This window comes from Mercenaria mercenaria, chromosome 2 (assembly GCF_021730395.1).
Source record: "Mercenaria mercenaria strain notata chromosome 2, MADL_Memer_1, whole genome shotgun sequence".
NCBI classification, from domain to species: domain Eukaryota; kingdom Metazoa; phylum Mollusca; class Bivalvia; order Venerida; family Veneridae; genus Mercenaria; species Mercenaria mercenaria.
Genome location: NC_069362.1, coordinates 105248766 through 105270339, shown reverse-complemented (window position 1 = coordinate 105270339; position 21574 = coordinate 105248766). Strand labels below are relative to the sequence as shown.

General features: G+C 34.4%; 1 protein-coding gene across 2 annotated transcripts in view; it reads left to right on the top strand.

The window, feature by feature from the left end:
- The window catches only part of LOC123564796 (uncharacterized), a 36013-nt gene extending 22699 nt beyond the window's left edge, over window positions 1-13314 (top strand). Inside the window, exons 1-4 of one of the 2 annotated variants that reach the window (XM_045358619.2) lie at window positions 5114-5302; window positions 9205-9287; window positions 9850-9953; window positions 12940-13314. In XM_045358619.2, coding sequence (XP_045214554.2) covers window positions 5190-5302; window positions 9205-9287; window positions 9850-9953; window positions 12940-13035 — 396 coding nt within the window. In that variant the 5' untranslated portion in view covers window positions 5114-5189 and the 3' untranslated portion in view covers window positions 13036-13314. Of the gene's footprint in view, window positions 1-5113; window positions 5303-9204; window positions 9288-9849; window positions 9954-12939 lie in introns of those variants that run through there. The other variant, XM_053537426.1, reaches the window with a different exon arrangement.
- Window positions 13315-21574: the final 8260 nt, after the last annotated feature.

The window sequence follows — 21574 nt, the reverse complement described above, 5'->3', positions numbered from 1 at the left end:
TACGTTTGATCAAATGAGTAGTATGTCTGCATATAAAATTTGAGGGGAAAAAAGGTATGGCCAGACGTAGGACTCGAACCCACAATCCTGATATTGTGGTATTGACAGGTAAACGCTTTGTCCGTACAACTACCTGCACATGTGTCAGTTTATCAACTAAGAACGATATATGTAATATTTAGTAATATCGCTGTTTATGTTCGGACACCGAAAATTAATTTACGGAAATATACGGAATATTCATGAGTGCCAGGTCAATACTTTCGGACAATACAGTTTTTAAATTGTTTGTAGTTAGTTTATTCATGTGAACAACAACCTGCTTAAAATGTAATCATTTAAGCGCTTCTTTTACTAATATTTTCTAATGTAGGTTGTGTTGTTGGAGAAGTTTTCATTCCACCGGGAGTAACTCGGCCAGAAACATATTGTAACATCTGTGCCTGTCCCAGCCGTCTAGTCAATGGAACAGGAATGGTAATTTTCTACTATCTTGATACTAATTGCAAAAATAAATTAAATAAACTATACTAGCAAGAAAACTGTTTTGTAAGTTTTTTAAGTTTGTCTTTTGATTAGCTCTCTTAAACATCTTTTTAAAGCCATTTAGAATCTTGAAAGAGATGACGGAAGTGTTATTAACATGTTCTATTTGATCGATCCCTCTACGATAACATGCGATATATACCGAATGAGATATACTATCAAATTACAAACTGTGTCCTTCCGGCACGTGCACAGAGTGTCTGACTTCGGATTTTTTTTGGAAGAATACGCTTTTTCCTTGTGCGTAATAAACGTCAACATAACTTGTCCGACGCGCTACGTCTTGCACATCAGTACAAATATGAGCAGTATATTTTTAATCCAAAATTTACTTTTAAATTGATACAAACACATATTTCTGGGCAAGCTGATGGACTGTAACGATTCCCGATTGAGACAGTGCCTTATTTCATATCATTACTGATGTGTCTTTAAAATCGAAGTCAGCAGATATTGGAAGTGGTTCACATTAAAATTGGTAAAATATACATTGTATCACGGAATATCGCATAATGTTTTTACACACCACTGAACTACTTTAAATGTACAAACGAAAGCCATGTTACAATTGCGGGTGATGGAAATTACATTTCAACATACTCCGTAGAGTAGGGAAATAATACTCTTGTTAAATTGTAAAGAAATAATTGTATTTGACAAAATTCACAGTGACACCTGACCATTTAATGTCAGGTTACATTATATTCATATTAATCAAAGCAACAAAGCAGTATTTCGTTTTCAAATGTAACTGTGTAAATCTAATTAATATATTTCTCTTTTACATTTCCTTTACTATATCGATATGCATGTTATTCTCGTGTTTTACAGTGGTGCACACTTGCAGAATGGTGAAACCTACCTCAGAATGTACCGATATTCAAGGAAACCCCAGCGTGTCACGGACAGCAGGATGAACAAACACAAGAATAATTTCTCTAAATGATACATGGATCTATGGACTATTTTAATAAAAAATTATCTTAAGTCAATAATTATATAATGCAATTGATCTGCGGTGTGTTTCACTAAACTTCGTATGATATTATTTTTACATACAATAAAAATGGTGTTTCAGAAAATGTTTTATACGAAATATATTACAATCGTATGAATTTGCAAGCCATGAATTTGTTTTAGAAATGTAATAAAAGCTCCCTTAAGAACTCCATAAATGTTCTTTAATATTTAATTTGATAAATTGCCTATATGATTTTCTATTTTGTCGTTATGGCGGCCTTCGTTATTATCAGAGAATGAAAGTATTCAATCTTAAATGTTTTTCTTTAAAACGACGTGTCTGGCTTCCAAAACCTACAAACACCTTACGTACAGATCCCATGCAGCACTTTGCACTTTGTGGCTAACCTTTTGCTTAAAGGGGCAACCTTTCAGAGTGTTGTTTTCCCTTTTGAAATGTAGAAAGTGTTTTGTTTTAGTAACTGTAAAGAAAAGTGCGGAAAAGTGTTTTATAGATTATTTTTCTAAAACACTTATGAAGTCTGTAAAATGTGTAGAACATGTCTTCACTGTGTTAACCACCCATTGAAGGTTGGCAAAAGACAAACTAATTGTGTGCAAGTTATGCCATGTACAGAACGTATAAATATAAATTATCAGAGATAAAATGTGAGGGTAGATTTCCCGGAAGCACAGAGCACCCCAAACACAGCCATAGAACCAATCATCACAAAGTAAGTCCACAACAAATCTAAGCTGTAACGGAAAATATTGTAGAAAGGTTGCTTTAAAAGTCCAACAAGTACATTTTAATTATGTGCAAAGTACAGAAAAAAGGCGGGAAAGCGGTAAGGGGTAGAGAAAAGGTCGTGTGTAGAGGGAAAGTGGAGTGTAAACGAAGAAACCCTACAACGCAAACTACAGCAGCGCAGACACCCACGTACAGAAGACAAACACACACACACACACACACACACGCACACACACGCGCGCACACACACACACACACACGCGCGCGCGCGCACACACACACACACACACAACTAACAGACACAGATAAACAAACAGACAAGTAAGATAAAACAACACCGCCCACGACACACACACACATACACAAGTCAAGCACCAGCTAAGGATGGCCAGCAGCTCAAATTATGGTGGGCACGATAACATACTCATAGTAAAAGGAGAGGGGGTGCAAATGCAAGGGAGCACAGTTGCAGGTGGATAGGATAGGAGGGGCGACGAGAGTAATGAGGAGAAAGAGGAAGAAACGCCAACAACAAACAAGACAGCATACGCAACACAAAATACGATCAAAACAAGTTGAAAATAGGGGCACCGCGTCAGTACCCTATATAAAGGAAACTAGTACTGGGGATTTAAACGCGTTTAGGTCATGTCAACCTCGCATTCACGTTCTAGGTAATAAACTGTTTTAAAATCCGAATTGTTGAGATACAAGGAATTGTGTGTCCACGACCACTATTTTCCCCACTAGAGGGCGAATTAATTTGCCAAACCAAGTCACGACAGGCACCGCTAAGGAAATTGATGGTATTTTAACAGATTATGAGTCATGTAAAGGCGACAAGTCATAATAACCGAAGTGTCTGCACTAGTTATGACTTGTTCTCCACAAGTAACTTATAACTCCCCCATTTGTAACTGAGCTTGAGGACGATCTACTTAAATGAACAATGATGCTGTGTTCGATAAAGCCAAAATCTGTTTCTCAAAATGAGTGTTTTTGTTTTGAGTTCGCAAAGTAAATTATAATAAATCATAATGATTGATACACATTTCCATGAAAAGAAAGACTAATGTCAAAAAAAGATCAGTTCCCAAAAGTGACGTTTGTTATGGTTATTAATCGTCTGCTATTGCATAATGCATTTCACAAAAAATTAAATCAACAGTTAGTGTTTCAACCATCTGTCATTTTAGAGGACAAGCAATTACTAGTACAAGATAGAAGATATGTCTCATACTTTAAATAGACATAAAAGGTCGTTATATTAGTACATGTTTGGAAACTTTGGCATCTGAGTTTTGAAAATTTTAATCAATTTTGTAGCGAATGTTGACAACTTCTATGCCGTGTAAATTTCTTGCAACACATGCTAAATGATCACCATAGAAGTTGATACACAATATGTTATAATTCTCAAAAGTCCAAAGCCAAAGATCAGACCGTATTAAATCAAGATTTAGTTTTCAAAACTCATTAATATCCGATCAGAACATTATATCTCAAAAGTAAAGTAAATTCACTCAGCGAAAATCTTCTCAACAGATGACTAGCATACAACTGTTGACGCTTTCAGTTGGTGATCATTATCTAAAATGACTTGGTTTTAATAAAACTAGTACCTGATCTTCTAAAATTGGGACTTTAAAAATAGAATATAAAGCACTGAAGATTACATAATAAACATTTGAATAATCTGGTCATAAAATAGTCTTATGAGTTCTTAAAATCTGAAATTGTCATAACATTCAAATTACAGAAACTGATGTTGCCTGAAAATATTTGAAAGAACAAAATATAATGTCAAAAAAGAAGCAAACTCCACAAACAATCTGACATACAGCTTTTTTTTTCCTTTTTTAAACATTCTTCATAATTGTTTAACAAGGAAAATGTTTTATGTATTCAGCAAAAGCATCTTCGTTTAATCTTTTTAATAACGCTTACCCTGCTAAATTTCTAAAATGGACTGGTCCGTCATTCAATTTGGGCAGTATCACTTATTATTATACGGGGTGTTCACTGAAAATTTACTGACTGAATAGCGAACAGTGCAGACCATGATCTGCCTGCACGGCTGAGGGTTAAAGAATAACTCCAGTAATAATTTACGTTTGTTTATGTGTATGTTGGCACCACTGTTTCGCATTTACCCTTTCACTGCTAAAGGAAGATGGTAGATATCTCATTAAGGTCATTAGTTTGTCAATAAGTGCTGTTGGTAAAACGTAAAATATTAATAAAATGTAGAAAATGTGCAAAGAACATAAATGTGTTTACAAGTGAAAAGAGAAATCCTACTTTAATGGGCATTGACTTTATCAATAGCCTTGATTTAAAACTCATAATGAGATGCATGTATTCTATTCGTCTGCTGTTTTGTTTAATTTATGAGTCTTAAGGTTTTTGGTTGCGGGTTTATCCCGCTACCAAAGTTAAGTGTATTTCTGACAATCATGTAGCATCTTTATTTGATTCCAAATCACATCCAAAGGAATTTGTTCATGTGCTACACAAAGTAGTCCCATTCATGAGCAATGCGAATGAATTATCAATGATCAAACAGTTCTTATTCATCCTCTATCCATTCACACTGGCCATTTAGATTATATAAGATCTGTCAATGATTAGGTATTCCAGCCCATGGTTACATCACTGACTTCCAGCTGTTCATGTAAGGTCAGGCAGAGGTTATCTTAGATATGAGGCACATTAGTATTTGTTTCTTATACATGTATATTTATAGATTGGCATTTAAAATGAAAATAACTCTAGCAAAACCCGCAACCACTAGACATCTCAAGGCTTTGATTGTGGTAAAGTTGATAAATTGTTTTATATATAAAAGGCAATTGTTTTCAGTATAAAAGTAAAACAGTTTTAATCTTAGTTTCGGTCGTAGGATAACGTTATAGCTAATTGAATTAAAATTATGCTTCTCAAATACAGCACTTTCATTTTGTTGGCTTCAAGTCTGATATCTTTGTCAGAAGGTCAAAGTGGAGGAGGGAGTTCTTGTTCTGCTGGGCCATCATGTAACAGTGTGTAAGTATACGTATTACATTACATTATATTATCGTAACAAAATTGTTAAATTCCTATCACTGGTGTCACTTGCACTGTTGTTTTGAAAAGCACCCATCTACATTTGATGACAAGGGCTTCGTCAGTATATAGATACATTGAACAAAACTGTTCTACAATTTTCAACCGTAAACAATTTAAACGCATTTCCAAGTTAGGAAATAAAATAAAACTTTTAGAGAATATATCCCAGCCAACAAAGTATAACATAAAACATTAATATTTGCAAAATGTCAAAATAAAATGGCACTGATATTTGGGCTGATAAATTGATTAAATTTATTCATGTCTACATTTCATTTAGCAAAAATAAGACTTTTTGTTCTTTTTATACAATTCCGAAATTCGTAAAAAAGTACCGTTATAGATATGTTACTTTCACTATCTTTCCAATATCCAATATAATTCTGGAATTGGACCAATGCTCAGCTTTTATCGATGCCCGGAATATGTGATATTTAAATATAAATGTTATCAGCACTTGTTAAGTTTTAAAATATTTTTATGTGCAGAATTTTATTAATTACTCCCGATTTTCTGCCGAAGCTTCAACTTCCGGTATGGTCACGTGACAGTCCCGATATCAATTCTGTATCTTTTGTATTTTTGTTGTAAAATCAAAGCATCAAGTTCATCATCAACATGTGGTATGTACCTAACAACGAATTTGTCTTGATAAAATGCATATTCTTTTTTCATGTATTTCAAATCAGCACCGCAGGATTTTCACTCATGAAATATAGATAAACGTTGCTTGTGAAATTGAACTAATCTTCAGTACTTACAAGTAAAATTTTGATGCAAAGCATCAAGTCGCCGGAGAGCTGTCGGCTAATATTTTGGAGATTGGATTGGAAAAAAAGGCTTATAAAGCTATAACTACTATTGCGGTGCATTGCATGCCATTGAGAGGCTGAAAAACGTCGCATCCTTGGTGAAACATACCCTAAAACCGTTACCCTCTTACCATCTTAATCTTTTTTCTTTGTTTACAAAACCCGCGCTAAGCCTCGTTCTGAAACCCACGTGCCAGCATTCTGACGAATAAGAACGGAAATCTACGACGGAAAATATTGTTCACATTTTCAACAATGAATGCAAAAGATTTCTTGTAACCGAAACATTTTAACAAATTATATTATATTATATATCTTCTACTGAAAGGCCCATAGTTTGACAATAAAGTAAAAAAGAATCACGAAATTTATAGACTTTTCTTACAGGTTGAAGGTCAGTAATTTTGTCTCATATAAAAAACGACAACTTCAGGTCGTCTTTACGTATCTTTATAGAACATCACTTTTTCCTGCACCTATTTTTCATGAAAGTTCTATCATAAATTAATGACAAAAATGAAAAGAAAGTAGAGGGTTGAATAGTTCCTAGTGAAATGCCAGTCAGTTGTGGTCTGCTACCCTAAAAAATGGCGCATATTTGCTCTTGTCCGTACACTAAACCCTAGCCTGGGAATCCAGTCTGACAATTTCTAACTTTTTTTCTACCTGCAAATATCAGAAACTCCATGAATGCCTATTAACACTAATTAGCGAAAATTAGGTGGGATCTTTAATGCATAGATATTAGGTATGATTTCTTCTGATAAAGCACAAATATTACCAACGGCTTCCCAAGCTAAATAAACCCCTGCTTTCGGTACCATATTATCTGCAGATGACTGACCTAAAACACATGTGTATTTCTAAAGCATGTGACCAGACGAAAATAATGATGGGAAGAAAAGTGTCTCATAACCGTTTACTTTTTAAATTTGAGCTGAATCTGGATGGATAGATGACCTTTTCCTTTTTGTCTGACTTCCGTTACCTCAGGTAAGATTTTAGACCCGGCCGTCTAAACGGAGCTAGGGAAATCGATTCAAGTACATATTAATTTTACACAATAATTACTCTTACGCAGCAGGAATCCATAGTTCTACAAACATCATAAATAACCAGTTGAATATATATGTACATCTATCTGTTTTATTTAAAATACGTACCCGGGCCAAATGCGTTACTGGCCCCTGCCACTCACAGTCACAAATTATGCCCTTAGATTGTGTTACTTCCCTTATCTTACATGCGTTCATGTAGATTTGTTTTTCGTCTGCAGTAGTATATTCTAAATATACGCAGCGTGACGTAAACACAGGAAAAGACTCAGCCAATCATTGCTCGCTGGAAATCTCTAGCAGTCGTAATAATTTATTTATAGCCTAGGAATAAGTTCTTTATACATTTTTCATATCAGTTTCCTAAAAATGCTATCTTTTGAAATAATAAAAATTTTATGCTGTTTTCAGCTCCTAATTCCTTTTTGTAAGCATTTCAATAACTGCCTTATATATCTTTTATTTACAATATCATTTTTTCATTGTCATATTTTAATAACTTCTCTATACCAGTGGCAAAATCCTAAAGTGTATCAAATATAGCCGCCGGTTCCTACCGGCAACTAATAAAATGAATAAAATTTGGGGATTTATGGGTAATCAACTTATGTATCACGTTTTTTCAACTCTAAAATTCAAACCATGAGATTCGAAAGAAATCACTTTTGATGCAGTGAAAGTAAACGTTGTAACAGAAGGACTAAGCTATGTTGTTTGAGTTTTTATTCCTCTACCGGTGGAACATCGGAGAGGACTATAGGAATGCCCTCCGTCCGTCCGTCTATCTCTCCGTCTCCCGCCAATCCGTCTGTCCGTCCGCAAATCTGAATCCTGCAATTACTCAAACAATATTCTAGCCAGGTCGATAAAACTTGGTATGTGGACAGAGGGTAATATATAGATTATGCACGTGCATGACAAACGCTTGTAGGTCAAAGGTCAAGGTCACTATAATTAAAGGTCAAGTAAAATTTGTTTCCGCTCCATAACCTTTATATGCATTGATGGATTTTCTTAGTGCTAAACAGAAATGTTTCCCGTGGTGAGACAATGTGTCAAGACGTGATCTATGCTTTTCGGTCAAAGGTCGGGGTCACTATTGAAAGTTTTCCACCGATAGGGAACCAGTATTGCCACTGCAATACTCGGTCACTTGTTCATTTAGGCATTGCTTAATTTAACTTTGTATCACTTTTTTAAGTAAAGTTATTCATGCATTTTTCGTTTTCGATGCGCTTTCGAACTAGGCTTCACAGTGTTTTCTCAGTCTAAACTAGCACGACTTTCTTGTGTCGTCACATCCACTTTTCTTTTGTATACAAACCAAAGTGGACAGCAAAAATTGAAAGACAATTTACTCATTTATTTTTATGAAACACATTTAATACTATTTTACGCCAAACATTAGTCTCATCGGTTAGTTGATTAAAAGGAACTCCAGCAATTAAAGTCAAACCGATTTAATTTCATGTAAAAGTTATTTTCAAGTCTTTCAAAATGCTAATAGAACAACTTTTTTTCATCATGACATCAGTTTTCTGAAAGCAAACTCAAGCTTTAACCACACTCAAGCTAAAAAGTCAGCTTAAGGTAAAGATATGGCATTTTGAAATTTCAGAAATTGGCTGATCACGAAGGCAGAACTTTAATGCATTTATGATGCCAACACTGCTGAATTCTTTACTTGGCAAATAACCGTATCAAGATCTTTTTTTTTACTTCTTTTAATGATTAAAGAAATCCATTAGAGCAATGTTGCCTTTTCGTTTAACAAAATATGATAATATTTGCAGCTATTTCAAAGTTTATTTGAACATTACAATTTGGCCTATGAAGATTCCGGTGGTTTAAGCGTTTTGTTCAGTGAATATTTGCAATTAACAACGCTGTCTGACATGTCTACAGAGTTTATACTTACTCAGCGTTACTAAGCGCACATTGTGATGAAAATGATTACTTTTATATATTTAAGGAACGAATGCCACTGCGGAGATCAATGTGTTGATATGACGGACCTTAAACTGTGCCACAGTACAAATTGTCGGTGCTTTCGAGGTAATATACTTTATGGTATGGCGGCATGGGGTACAAGGTCCAGTTTTTTGTCCAGTTTAATTTAGGCGTATGGGCAATTATCAAATTAAGTGTAGGTCAATGGGCGTTGTTTTATCAGTCAAATGTATGAGATTCAGTGTTTATCAATTTAGTGTGATAGTATTTCTATCAGTTTAGTCAAGATGTATAGCTTTATTCATTTTTCTGTAGGAATATAAGGGTTTTAGTGGAGTATGAGCATTTTAGTTTATTCTATTTTAAGCTCGATTATGATGAAACCTTAAAGCTTATTTGGAACACTCTAACGCCGTTTCCTGCAGAAACCAGTACTGGTGTCATATGAGAAGTTATGGTTGTGACCCCAGTGGGGCTCGAACCCACGGCCCCGGGTTGAGCGGCCGACACCTTAACCACATTACCACTGCTCCCCTTTCATGAGTATTTTCAGTTAAATATATAGACGTTTGAGCCCTTTTTTTACATGTAATCATTTTTTGGACAACGACGGTACGTAAGTATTTCAGTCATGCTTGTTAATTTTATTTTTATTTTTTCCCTCCAGGTTGTGTTGTCGGAGAAATCTTCATCCTACCTGGTGTTTCTAGGAAAAACACATATTGCAATGAGTGTACTTGTCCACCTAATGCTGGCAATGGTGTTCCTTCGGTAATATTTTAACTATCATAACATTAAAGAACATTAGAGGTTTATCACTAATAAAAAGCCTTTATGTAAGTTTTGTAGCACAATTGAAAACGCAAACTAGCACATAAAAAGGAAATATATATTTACTTTACGGTACCTCTAGTCATTGGAAGTGTTTTATCACTTTTAAAGATTACTTTCGAGGAAGTAGTTATGTTAGATTGTAATTTGGTAACTTCTCTTCATCATTTTCGACTCAAATCCTTGAGATACATGTTTTTTTCTGATTGTAGAATCATCAGTAATAAGCTCTATCTTTTAAATTTTTACCATAATTAAATTTGTCCTGTCGTGTTCATTAGCTGAATAGTTATTAATCACCTAACCTCGTTATTACCGAATCTCTCCCCATCCTTTTCATCAATTTCCTTCTCCTAATTACTTGATCTCTCCCCTTCCTATTAATTACTCTGTTTTTGCTATTACTCACATACCGTCTCGTAATAGCTGGATCTTGCCTCATGTTATTAACTATTTATTTATGTTATTAGCCATCTATCATGTCGTCATTACTGGTTCTTTTCTATTGTTTCACCACTTACCTTCTCGTAATGACATCGTTTTCGTTTTCACTCGTTAATTACTGGATATTTCCTCGTGTTATTAACCACTTACTATCTCGTAGCTACTGAATCCTTCCTCGTCGTATAATCTTGTTATTAATGGATCTGCCCTTGTGTCATTAACGTGTTAAACCCCTTTTTTTCAGCTTCAATGCGCACATCTTTTATTTAGTTTGTTACACTGAAAATTTCCATTATATAGCTCACCAGTGTACAATGTAATCAATGCGAGCTATTGTGACTATTGCGATGGCTCAAAGTTAAGCGTCTGTTCGTCTTCAAGTCTTGTCTTCTTTATTTTTATTCAAATAACATAACTTCTCTGAAATTGATTGGTAGAAGTTGTTGAAACTTGACATATATGTCTATAAAAATTCATTCAAACTGTTTCGGTTTGACTGAACATTGGTGCTACTAGAGTAAAAATAGAAAAAAACCCTGTGCTAAATCTCTTCAAAACTGATAATCCTATCTTAAAATATAATAAAAATGTTCATTGGCTGACCGAAGGTTGTATGCTGAAATAAGAATAATAAATATAGTCAGAAAGAGCTGATTCGATTCTAAAATAGTTTTACAAAAATGTCACCCAGGTAACTCTTAAAAAGAGTGTTCAAATTATTTCGATTTATTTAAAGTCATGGCCAATATAGCTAAAAGTAGAAAATATTCAAACAACATGTCCTCCTAATCTACCGGTCCTGTTTTAGAATAACTTAATACTTAAACTTAATTATGCTTTGGGGATTCTCTACCAAGAGTGTTAGAATTATTTGAGCTAAAAACAGAAGTCTGTTTTTACGCCATTATCTTTACCATTTTCTGATTTTAACATAATGTTATATTAAAGTTCTACTAAAATCAGCAGAAGTCATCTTGAATTATCAAAAAGAAAAAAAGAAAGAAAACATGGTCATTGACAAGTTTTCGCTGTAAGGCTCTTTGGAAAACCTTTAAAATGTTCTCTGGATTTGCAGGCCAGTTTTCAAAGTGATTTGACAATAACAGTTCTTGTTTTAAGTTTCTAGCTGTAGAACTCTGGTGAGCGAGAAAGGTTCATTGGCCCTTTTTTTGTATCAATCTTATTTATTTCTACACTGGGTGAGAATCGAATAACGTGCTATCGTTCGAAAAAGAAAAACATGGAAAGAATATTATTTCCTGCTTAAAGCCAGTTTTCCGCATGAAAATGCAACAAAGATGACTTACTTACTTTGTATTTTAGTGTATTGATATTCTTGTGTGATCAAGAATAGTGCGGTCATAACGCTTATTTCTTCTGTTTGAGGCAGTGACTTTATCTATCGTTATTGATTACTAAAACATGTAAAACTATTCAAAACCTAACAAAGGTGACTGCAGTCTGACATTGTCTCGCATGTTTTAGGTGGACGTGCAAAACAAATGAAGCAAAATTATTCACAGGGCGGCCTTGGATTTTTAGGAAGCTCGTTCAGTTACGTTTTGAATCTAAGCAGTATACATTACATGTATATAAAAAGACAAAACATGTGTCCCTTTCGCTCAATTAAACAAGCATGCAAAATACTCACTTAATTATAATATTTACTGATGATAATTAATGAAAAGGTAAGTTTATTAAACAGACTTTATATTCTTAAATAAATAAACTTCATTATTTCAAGTTTTACCAAAGTTCAAAGTTGGATTTGAAAACATAAGCAGAGATAATTTTGTCCTCCAAACTGTTGAGTCCAGATATCATTTTATGCATGTACTAATTTCTCGCAGACAATTTGTTGGTTTCAGAATATTTTGTACAATAAAACGTCAGCTCAATGACGATCCCATGGAGTTTGAATCACACGTTGAGGATATCCTCTATGAAATAAGATAGATACCGAGTAAAAGTATAAAAATGTAATAAATTTGATATGTCATGTACATACACGAGAACATCTCTACTTTGGAAGGTTAGTAAAGTCCAGAAAATAATCGACACTTCATTACCTTTACTATCAGCGTAGTTCAAAATATGTGTCTTTGAATGCACGTAAAATCTAAAAACTTCACGACTAAAACATTTTTTCAGTATCCCATTTTATTCATTCGACGCCATATCTTTTTAAATACCATTAAAGTAATGAAAATATCGTTAAAAATAGTAACAGCGTCCTCCCTGTGCCAGAAATACCACGTAGGATAGCCACTTTGACCTCCGTTTACATTCAGTTTACGGACACTGCAGTCAGAAAAAAATGATAAACTGAACTCGACTCTGCGTTGGTCCTTAGACAAAAGTATTGTACTCGCCCTTATACGGTACCCCATAAAAACAACAACTTCTCTCTTGTGTTTCCAAACATATCATAAGTGTATATATTTGTGCTTTTTCTACAAGCACGTTTTCTCATGTTTTACAGTGCACAAGGAGAGCATGGTGCAATCTACCTTGCCATGTGTCAATATACCAGGAAAACCCAGCATGTAAAGGAAAGCAGACGGGACAAGGATATTAACAATGAAACTTTATTCGCCGGTTCTGTAGCATGTGTTTTCAAAGGATTCCTTCGTATTTGTTTTGAATGTGGGAACAAAAGAGTTCTAAGTGCATATTAAAAGAATTCTTTCACTTTCACTTATTCAAATATAAAATATAAGTAGCATATGTACTGTATTTCAATATTATTACACATTTCCTAATCAAACCTGTTATGTTTTACAAAACCTGTTCGTAAATTTAACATTTTGTAACAAGCAAAAATGTAGTATCTCAATTATAAAAATAATGTGTGAAATCACTTTGTTATTGATTTGTTTAAAGTTTTAAAATAAGCTCACTTAACCATAAGCAGCAGTGAAGCAACTGAAAATAATAAACATCAAAATATGTCCGATTTGGCCATGTTTCGAGAAAAAAAGTATATATTGTGTCTAAGCACGTTTTCATTTCCCGCTCTATTGTGACAATGCAAGGGGAGTTAACTAGTACATGTGGATATCTATGCTTGAAAGTACCTGATAAATACCTACGCGCATGACGCGTGTGGCTAAAGTTGTCGTTATTTTCGGACAGAGGTATAAAACAAGAAGAATTCAAATTTTGATATAAGCAAACCTGTCATAAAATTCATAGTTATAAATTAAATATATTTCGGTTGTTTGAAGGAGGTCTATGCTTTAATTGATGTGAATGTAAAATGCAGTTCGATAGATCTCCTGGGTTGGCAATAAGAATTTTTTGAATTTTGAAAAAAAATCGTTTAACTATTTGGCCAGCATGTATATTTCGCAGTTGTCTCCTAGTGTGTGTGTGTGTGTTCGGGTTTAACGTCTTTTTCAACAATTTTTCTGTCATATAAACGACGGTGTCTGCTTGTAGCAGTGAGCACAATGCCCAACTTTATAGTGCTGCCTCACTGGAATATCACGCCGGAGACACGTGACATGATACCCCACCCAGTCACATTATACTGACGGCGGGCTGATCAGTCCTAGCACTACCCTCTTAATGCTGAGTGCCAAGCGAGGAAGCCACTAGTACCATTTTTTACGTCTTTGGTATGACGCGGCCGGAGATCGAACCCACGACCTCCCACACTCGAAGCGGACGCTCTACCACAAGGCTACCGAGACGGTTGTGTCTCCTAGGTGTGAGCAAGAAAATATCGAAATATATTACATTGTACGTAGACATGTGCTTCTATGCCAATTAATATTTCCTGAAATCTTTTTATAGGAATCTTACAACAAATATTGCAAACATTGCAATTTTACAAATGTCTGGTGTTCTACCTTTGAGTTCTTTAGCATAAGATTGTATTCGTTTTTATGTTATCCACTTTACAAAATGAAATGCAAACGGCTTTTATCAAAAAGAGGGCGGAAATTCCACATTCCTATACAAATTTATCACTGGTACACTATACATATCACTTAATTTAAAGGACGTCATCCACCTCAGTCAAACCAGACTATCACCATATAATATCCTGGGTAAATGAGCTAAAAGGAGAGCTTAAGTCACTTCACCATTTCTCCACTTGATTAATACATCGTAATAGATGAGGGCAGAGTTCCATTATATCTAAAGTAGTACATGGCGATTTGTAGGGATATGGTCCGCCGTGAGAAAAATATTGAGAAATATAGAGACCTATACCACATTGTAGACTGAAGTGAGATATGGTAATTTCCCATGTATCTCTTTCCGGGGACGCGACTTGAAAAAGTTATGACGTCATATATATGGCGGCAAAAGAGAAAATAAGAAAGGCAAAAAATGTATGACTGCTGAATAATTACAGGTGACAATGTCCTTTGAAACTATGTTATAATTGTAAAAGTGATATATTTAGTGAAGTTAATGTTTATTCTAGCAGATAAAACACTTTTTTTTTAAAAAAAAGAAGATAGAATTTATTATACTTAAATTGAAAAAAAAATATCCATAAATGTCAGAAAATGACTAAATAATGGTATTAAGTGAGCAAATTTCTGTTTAATGGCGCAATATGTTCGATTAGTCTGATTATCTATCACTTCCATGTTAAAATAGCATAATTGTATTTATCTGTATACCCTTGTTATCTGTATGAGTGTGTGAGATCAAATAAATGCCCCGACACTGTGGTCAGAACGCAAAATCAATAGGAAAACAATTTGTTACATGGTTCAATCTTGAGAATACTGTTTCTAATGCATAAACAGCTTTGAAACGTAAACTATTTCATAGTGTCGATTCTCCTATTAAAATTGATAAATCCAATCACATACTTCCCCGTAAACCTGGGTTAAAGACATCTCCGAAAGGAATCATCAGAAGTTTTCTTTATGTATGTTTTAGTCCAGCATACTAGGTGGTCTATGATGTATAACAATTTATTAACGTTTTACATAAAAAAATTTTATAGTACTAAAACATATACACTAAGTCCTTCCAATAAACAGGATTTGGTCATAATCATATCCCTGAAGTTTGTATTTTCAAAGATCGCATAGATGATCAGCAAGATTATATTGGATTCCTTAATTACATATACAATCACATTAAGCTGGTTCCATAGATAATTTAACCTCCTATATATGTACCACAACTAATTTATTTAATCATATAACTTCATGTCGAACTGCTTTTTTACCCCAGGTGAAAAGATATTGCGAAAAAAGTATATGCAAACTCTGGTAAAAACATTCGTAGTCAGTATAAAATCTTACAAAATCCTAGAAAAATGAAAATCCAATAATCACAAGGTTTGCTGTTCAGTCGTTTCATATGATTTATTTACTCTTTATACCTATTTACCAAATAATCTAATGAATGACAAAAGAAACTGCTTTAATTAAATGCACTTTTTGTGCCTTTAATTTCAGTTAAGTCTTTTCTGCTTGTAACATTTCTTTTCCATGTGAACTTGTGAGGCAGTTTGTAAAATCCTCTCCTTCTTATTGAACAACATTGATGTCCGGTTAAGGAATGCAATTAATTTCAGTTAAGTCTTTTCTGCTTGTAACATTTCTTTTCCACGTGAACCTGTGAGGTAGTTTTAAAATCCTCTCCTTCTTATTGAACGACAATGATGTCCGGTTAAGGAATGCAGTTTTTCGAGAGGTAATTACATTCCGTGAGAACTGCATCTGCCTAACTTGTCGCAGATTTTTTCGTATGACTTAGAAAACATCATACAGAGTCAGATGAGGTTACTATATTAACAATAATTTAATGCATTCTTGATGATGTTTCCTAATACGGACAATCAATTGTTGCTCGAATAGGTGACAATTTTTTATGCCGGGGAGGTGCACTTATTAAATGAAACTTACAAATCAAAGACTGCAATACTGCATCTCTTGGATTGTCATAACTCCATATTTAAAATTTATTTAAGTATACAGATTTACTCGAGTTTTTTCTCTATGCAGATGAGGATGTTCCCCATACAATCTTTTGAAATATATCAGCTCAGGTAAGTATCTGTTACTAGATACCTGGTTTGTCGTACAATATCTTTGTAGGTCTTGTTGTCTGTCGGTTTTATGCGACGTTAAATAAATATCTTTTCCTGTACCTTTATATAACCGGCAATACATCTTAGAGAAAATTTCAAGAATTCCATGAATTCTTTTGCAGAACTACCACTGTTATCAACTGCGAGAAAATTCTACTAAATGTCACTATCGTATTTTAGACTCGTGTGTGTATTTTTAAGTTTAATAGAAATTTAAAAACACTTCTGTTACAAGGTGCATCAAAACCGTAGTTATTTATCAAATTCAATGGAAATTTTCCCAAATGTATTTGGTAAAATGATAAAATGTTTTATTATAATTATGCGGTTCTGACCTGCTTATTTTAAGATACAGGGCATATTTGATTTTCAGTCCTTTGTCAGCTGAATGTTACACTTTCCTCTTGTATCGTGTCTAACGAAAGAAGTGGACGACGCCATGATAGATAGTTCATAAAGCCCACTAGTACTGAGCTGCTTTAATATATTTCTGCTTTCCTGATTCGTCGGATCTTTAATAATGTTCTGCTGCTCTTCTGCATTCTGCAACGGTATGGAGAACATGCGTAAATGGTTGTTTTTGCCCTCTAGCACCAGCTTAACTGTTGAGTGGGGGCTTAATTTAATGTATACTGTTCTATGACATTGGAATAGGATGGGATATAGAGTGTGAGCATTTTTGCCAAACACACCAGCGTTGTTTTGCAGGCGTTGCCGCACTACGTGCCTTTATTTTTACGTTTTGAGCTTGCTTTACTTTGTTCATGTATTCATCATGTTTTAAACTATACATGAATTGTTGCAGTGTTACAGTTTTGAAAACTGAGGCTGTTTTGTTGGAATGTTGCATTACCATGAATCGGTGTATATCACATATCGGATTTGTTGGGAAATACTTTCATTTGCAGAGAAGAAATGATGAAAGAAAGAAAGAAAATGAAATTATTGCTTTATTCCAATTATAACAGCATAACCACCTGCCGCTGATGCCTGTCCTACTGCAATTAGCTGAACGTAATTGCGGGGAGCCCATGTTAAACTCAGAACGTTTTAAATGCAAGGGTAATGAATAATACTGTTTGTAGATAGATTTGTTGTCGCGGGGCTGAAGACGAATTAAGTAAAGCACTCTCAGTATTGGTGTGAAGTCTGAATGAATATCATTAATCAGTAATTTTGAGTAATTAAGAAGACTATCATGAATTTAACATTAGTGTTAAATAATCTGTATAACTTCTGCTGGCATAATTGTCTTGATCATGTGTAAATCTGATCAAGGTAAAATTGCAAACAATACATGTAATTTGCAAAGAGCATAGACAACTGCTTGTACCTACATTGATTTGTACTGAATTTTCGTCAAATTCCTTTTCTTTCAGGTTCTTATTTAAGCAGATATTGATAACTTATATTCCCTTATTGTATGTTATATTTGTTGTAACTTTCGGAAATAAACATATTTCAAATTCAACACTAAGAATAATCGAAGATAATTAATATTAAGAGGTAGAAGCGACGTGTAAAAATGCAAATTAAAGTGTCAATTAAGTGGGCGGGGTACGAATTAAACTGTTAAAATAAATTAAATATATTCTTTTCCTAGAAAAATAATAGACTCAGTTTGATTCTGTTCAGTCTGTTCATGAGAGATTATGACATTGCAACACTTTTCACATTCTACAGCACTGGCTTAAGAGGTGCTCTGTTGTAACACCAATAACGGGGAGACTTTTACAGCCGCCTTATGGCACTTGAGAACTGTTGTTGTGACAGTTTATAATATAAAACAGCGTATGGAATTTAATTTAATGGTAACCTCTTTTATGGTCATTTCCACCATAAATGTCCACAACACACGAAGGCTGTGGTTGTGGAAATAGGAGACAGAAGAATACAATCCGCTGCAGATTTATCAGCTGTCGATTCTTTTTTAGGTAAAAGATACAGGTCAGTTAATTTCGCTAAAACGAATCAAATACTGATCTGTTTGAAAGCCATTATAGCGAAAACAACAGCTTGAATTCGTCAATATGCAAGGAGAGAATTCGAATCTATACCTATTAAGACATACAGTCAAGGGTTTTGTATTTATTACAAAAGAAATATTTTGTAGCTTGCTATGATCACAACTGAAACTGGTGAACTATATTAAATTAAGAGAGAAAAGAGAAGTTGACAAATAAATGCTACGCATTGTCATAATTGTACCGTCAGATTCCTCATACCGTTATATAAGAATAAACAGACAATACATCTAAACGAATGTTTTAAAAGAAACTGGGATGCGGCTGGAGTAGCGGTGATTGACAGATATTTAACAATCCTATTATGCAATGTTTTATTCATTGGGTATGTTATCAAGAAGTCTGCAGTGACTGGTCTATTCAGTCCTCTGTTGTTACTAATTAAAACATCTATTGCATCTACACTCAGTTTCAAAAGAAAGTGTGCACTTAGTTTTCTGTTATTTTTTCTCGGTTATTTTCATGAAAACTTATAATGTTTGGTACCAAAATTTAAATCAGTTCGTAAACAAATTGGTGTGCATTTTAGATTTTGAGTTATAGCTGAGAGTTAGTGTATGAAAAAATGAAACAAAAACGTCGGGGATTTTTTTTGAAATATTTAAACTTAAAAAGTGCAAACTTTCTTTTGGAACTGTGTGTGTGTTCGGGTTTAACGTCTTTTTCAACAATTTTTCAGTCATATAAACGACGGCTTTTGGAACTGAGTATATAATACTCTCGCATGAGCAATTTTGATTAACATAAGCTCGTTTAGGGCCTCCATGGCCGCAATGTTAAGCTCTCTGACTTCGAATCTTTTACTCCTTCCCGTTGTGGGTTCGACACTTCGCCGGAAGTGTAGAATTCTTTCACGTGAGGAAGCTATCAAGTTGGCTTATGGAAGGTCGGTGGCTCTACCTAGGTGCCCACAGGTGTCTGATACAATGCCCGGAGGGGCACCTGGGTGTAACTCTGCCATGAAAAGCTGGAAAGTTGCCATATGACCTATAATTGTCGATTGTGTTGATGAGATGATAAACACAACTAAAACAAAAACCATCGTATCTTCAAATAAACACTCTCGGCGATATATGACCATTTTGTGTCGATTCGCCGTAAAACCAAACTCACTCACTCAAATAAACACTAGTCACAATCAAATGCAATTTTGCTAAATGTGTTGTCATAATAGTTTATGTAAATCAATGGCAGATTAAATTTCAGTTTCTTGCTTTGATATGTTTTTAAAGCAAAAAGATGTCACCGATAATTTTTAATGGCTTGTACATCTTGGTAGGACAATACATGGATAATATATGATTCGATGGACGTGCTTATTTACTGTAAGATACCCAGACTAAATTTATTTTGCCTTTAAAACAAATCAATATACTTTGACAAACCCGACTCAAAGTGAGCGATGGTATATTTTTAAAGTGCCGGCCGGTAAGAAAGATGGTCATGGATTCGAGACTTGATGAAGTTACAATCACAGCTCCTAATGTGACACGAAAGTTTGAATCGTAATATTTTAGGCAACGCGATTAGTATATGGATGGTTGACAGTCTGCCAAATCTGGGTGCTGAAGATTTTAATAGAAATATAGGAGTTTCATTTTCGTGTTGCTATTACTAAGCAGATGAATTTTCAAATCCATAAAATATGAATTTATTTATATTTTGCTTCAGAAGTCAATTTTACAAAATAAGAGATGAGGACATATGCTGTTCTAGGCAGGTTTTATGAGTTTCATGTTAAATAGAATAACAGACAACTGTCTTCTGATATCAAAGTTATCAGGCTCGGCAGATACGTACGGAAGCCTTCCATCCCATATCAACCTCGACCTGATAACATTGATATCAGAACACAGATGCCTATTATTCTCTATTTATTTTACTGGTGATGGAAGAACCTATTATGAATAGCCGGCATTATGTATAGCTACTTCATGTGCATGAGCACGCAAAATATGAATTAACTTTCTACATGTATACATAATAGTCAGCGTTTGCCAACGACTATCAGATAATCTCTACCTGATACATGACTTGATCATGCGAATTATTTTTACTTTCTGATTTTGTCGCATGGGGTACTCTTTGAACGAACCTACATGCATGTGTATCCACACAAGTACCAACTCGCAACCTCTTTTACAAAAATATACAGCCAAAACCTATATTAAGCAGCCCACTTAGGAATGAACCCATGCGGCTGCCAAAGGCAGGTGGCTGCCTAAGTCTTGATACTATGACGAACCTAAGACTGGTTAGGACCAAGGTAGAACATACAGAAATGTAGGAGGTTCACAATATCTATGACAGCCGTTGCAAGACATCAGAACAAATATTCTGAAACTATTCAGAAAACATCAAACACAAAGAGCTTGATGGGAAATGGCCGCGACTTTATTTCATTGGTATAATAGCATATAGCATGTTTAAATTTATAGAAAATGAATATAAACAGAATCAAATTCACTAGCTAAATTGCTTAGCACCTTACAGACAACGCAAAGATGCTGAAGCCTATGTTATTAGCTGACAATGCAGAAACTGCCAAATGCAGAGATTTCTGCATTAATAGCTGATAAAAAAAGCAAGGCAAATTATTCATGGTTTGCTTTAAGTTATAACCGAAATACACATGCGGTCGCATGTGTATTGACGGCCACTAAATATTTTATGACATAAAATTCGTCCGATCAGCAAACAGAATGTTATATATCTGTTGATTTTCAAGCTCTTTGTCAAAATATTATGCTTTATAAAAGGAATAACTCAGCTTCACTGAATCAAGACTTAAACAAGACGCTTTTTATTATCATTTATAAAGAAGTTCCATCTTTACGCCATTGTACAGTAAAGAGCACTTTCAAATTTATGGCTGAAACTAGATGTTTTCTTGTACTGAAATTTAAATCAAAGGACTTGACGAAATACGAACATTTATTATTGTGACATCTTAATAATCTTAAGGAAAAGTAACCGAATAACCATACCCGTATAAGAAACAAGACAGGAGCGAGCGCTGCAGTAGA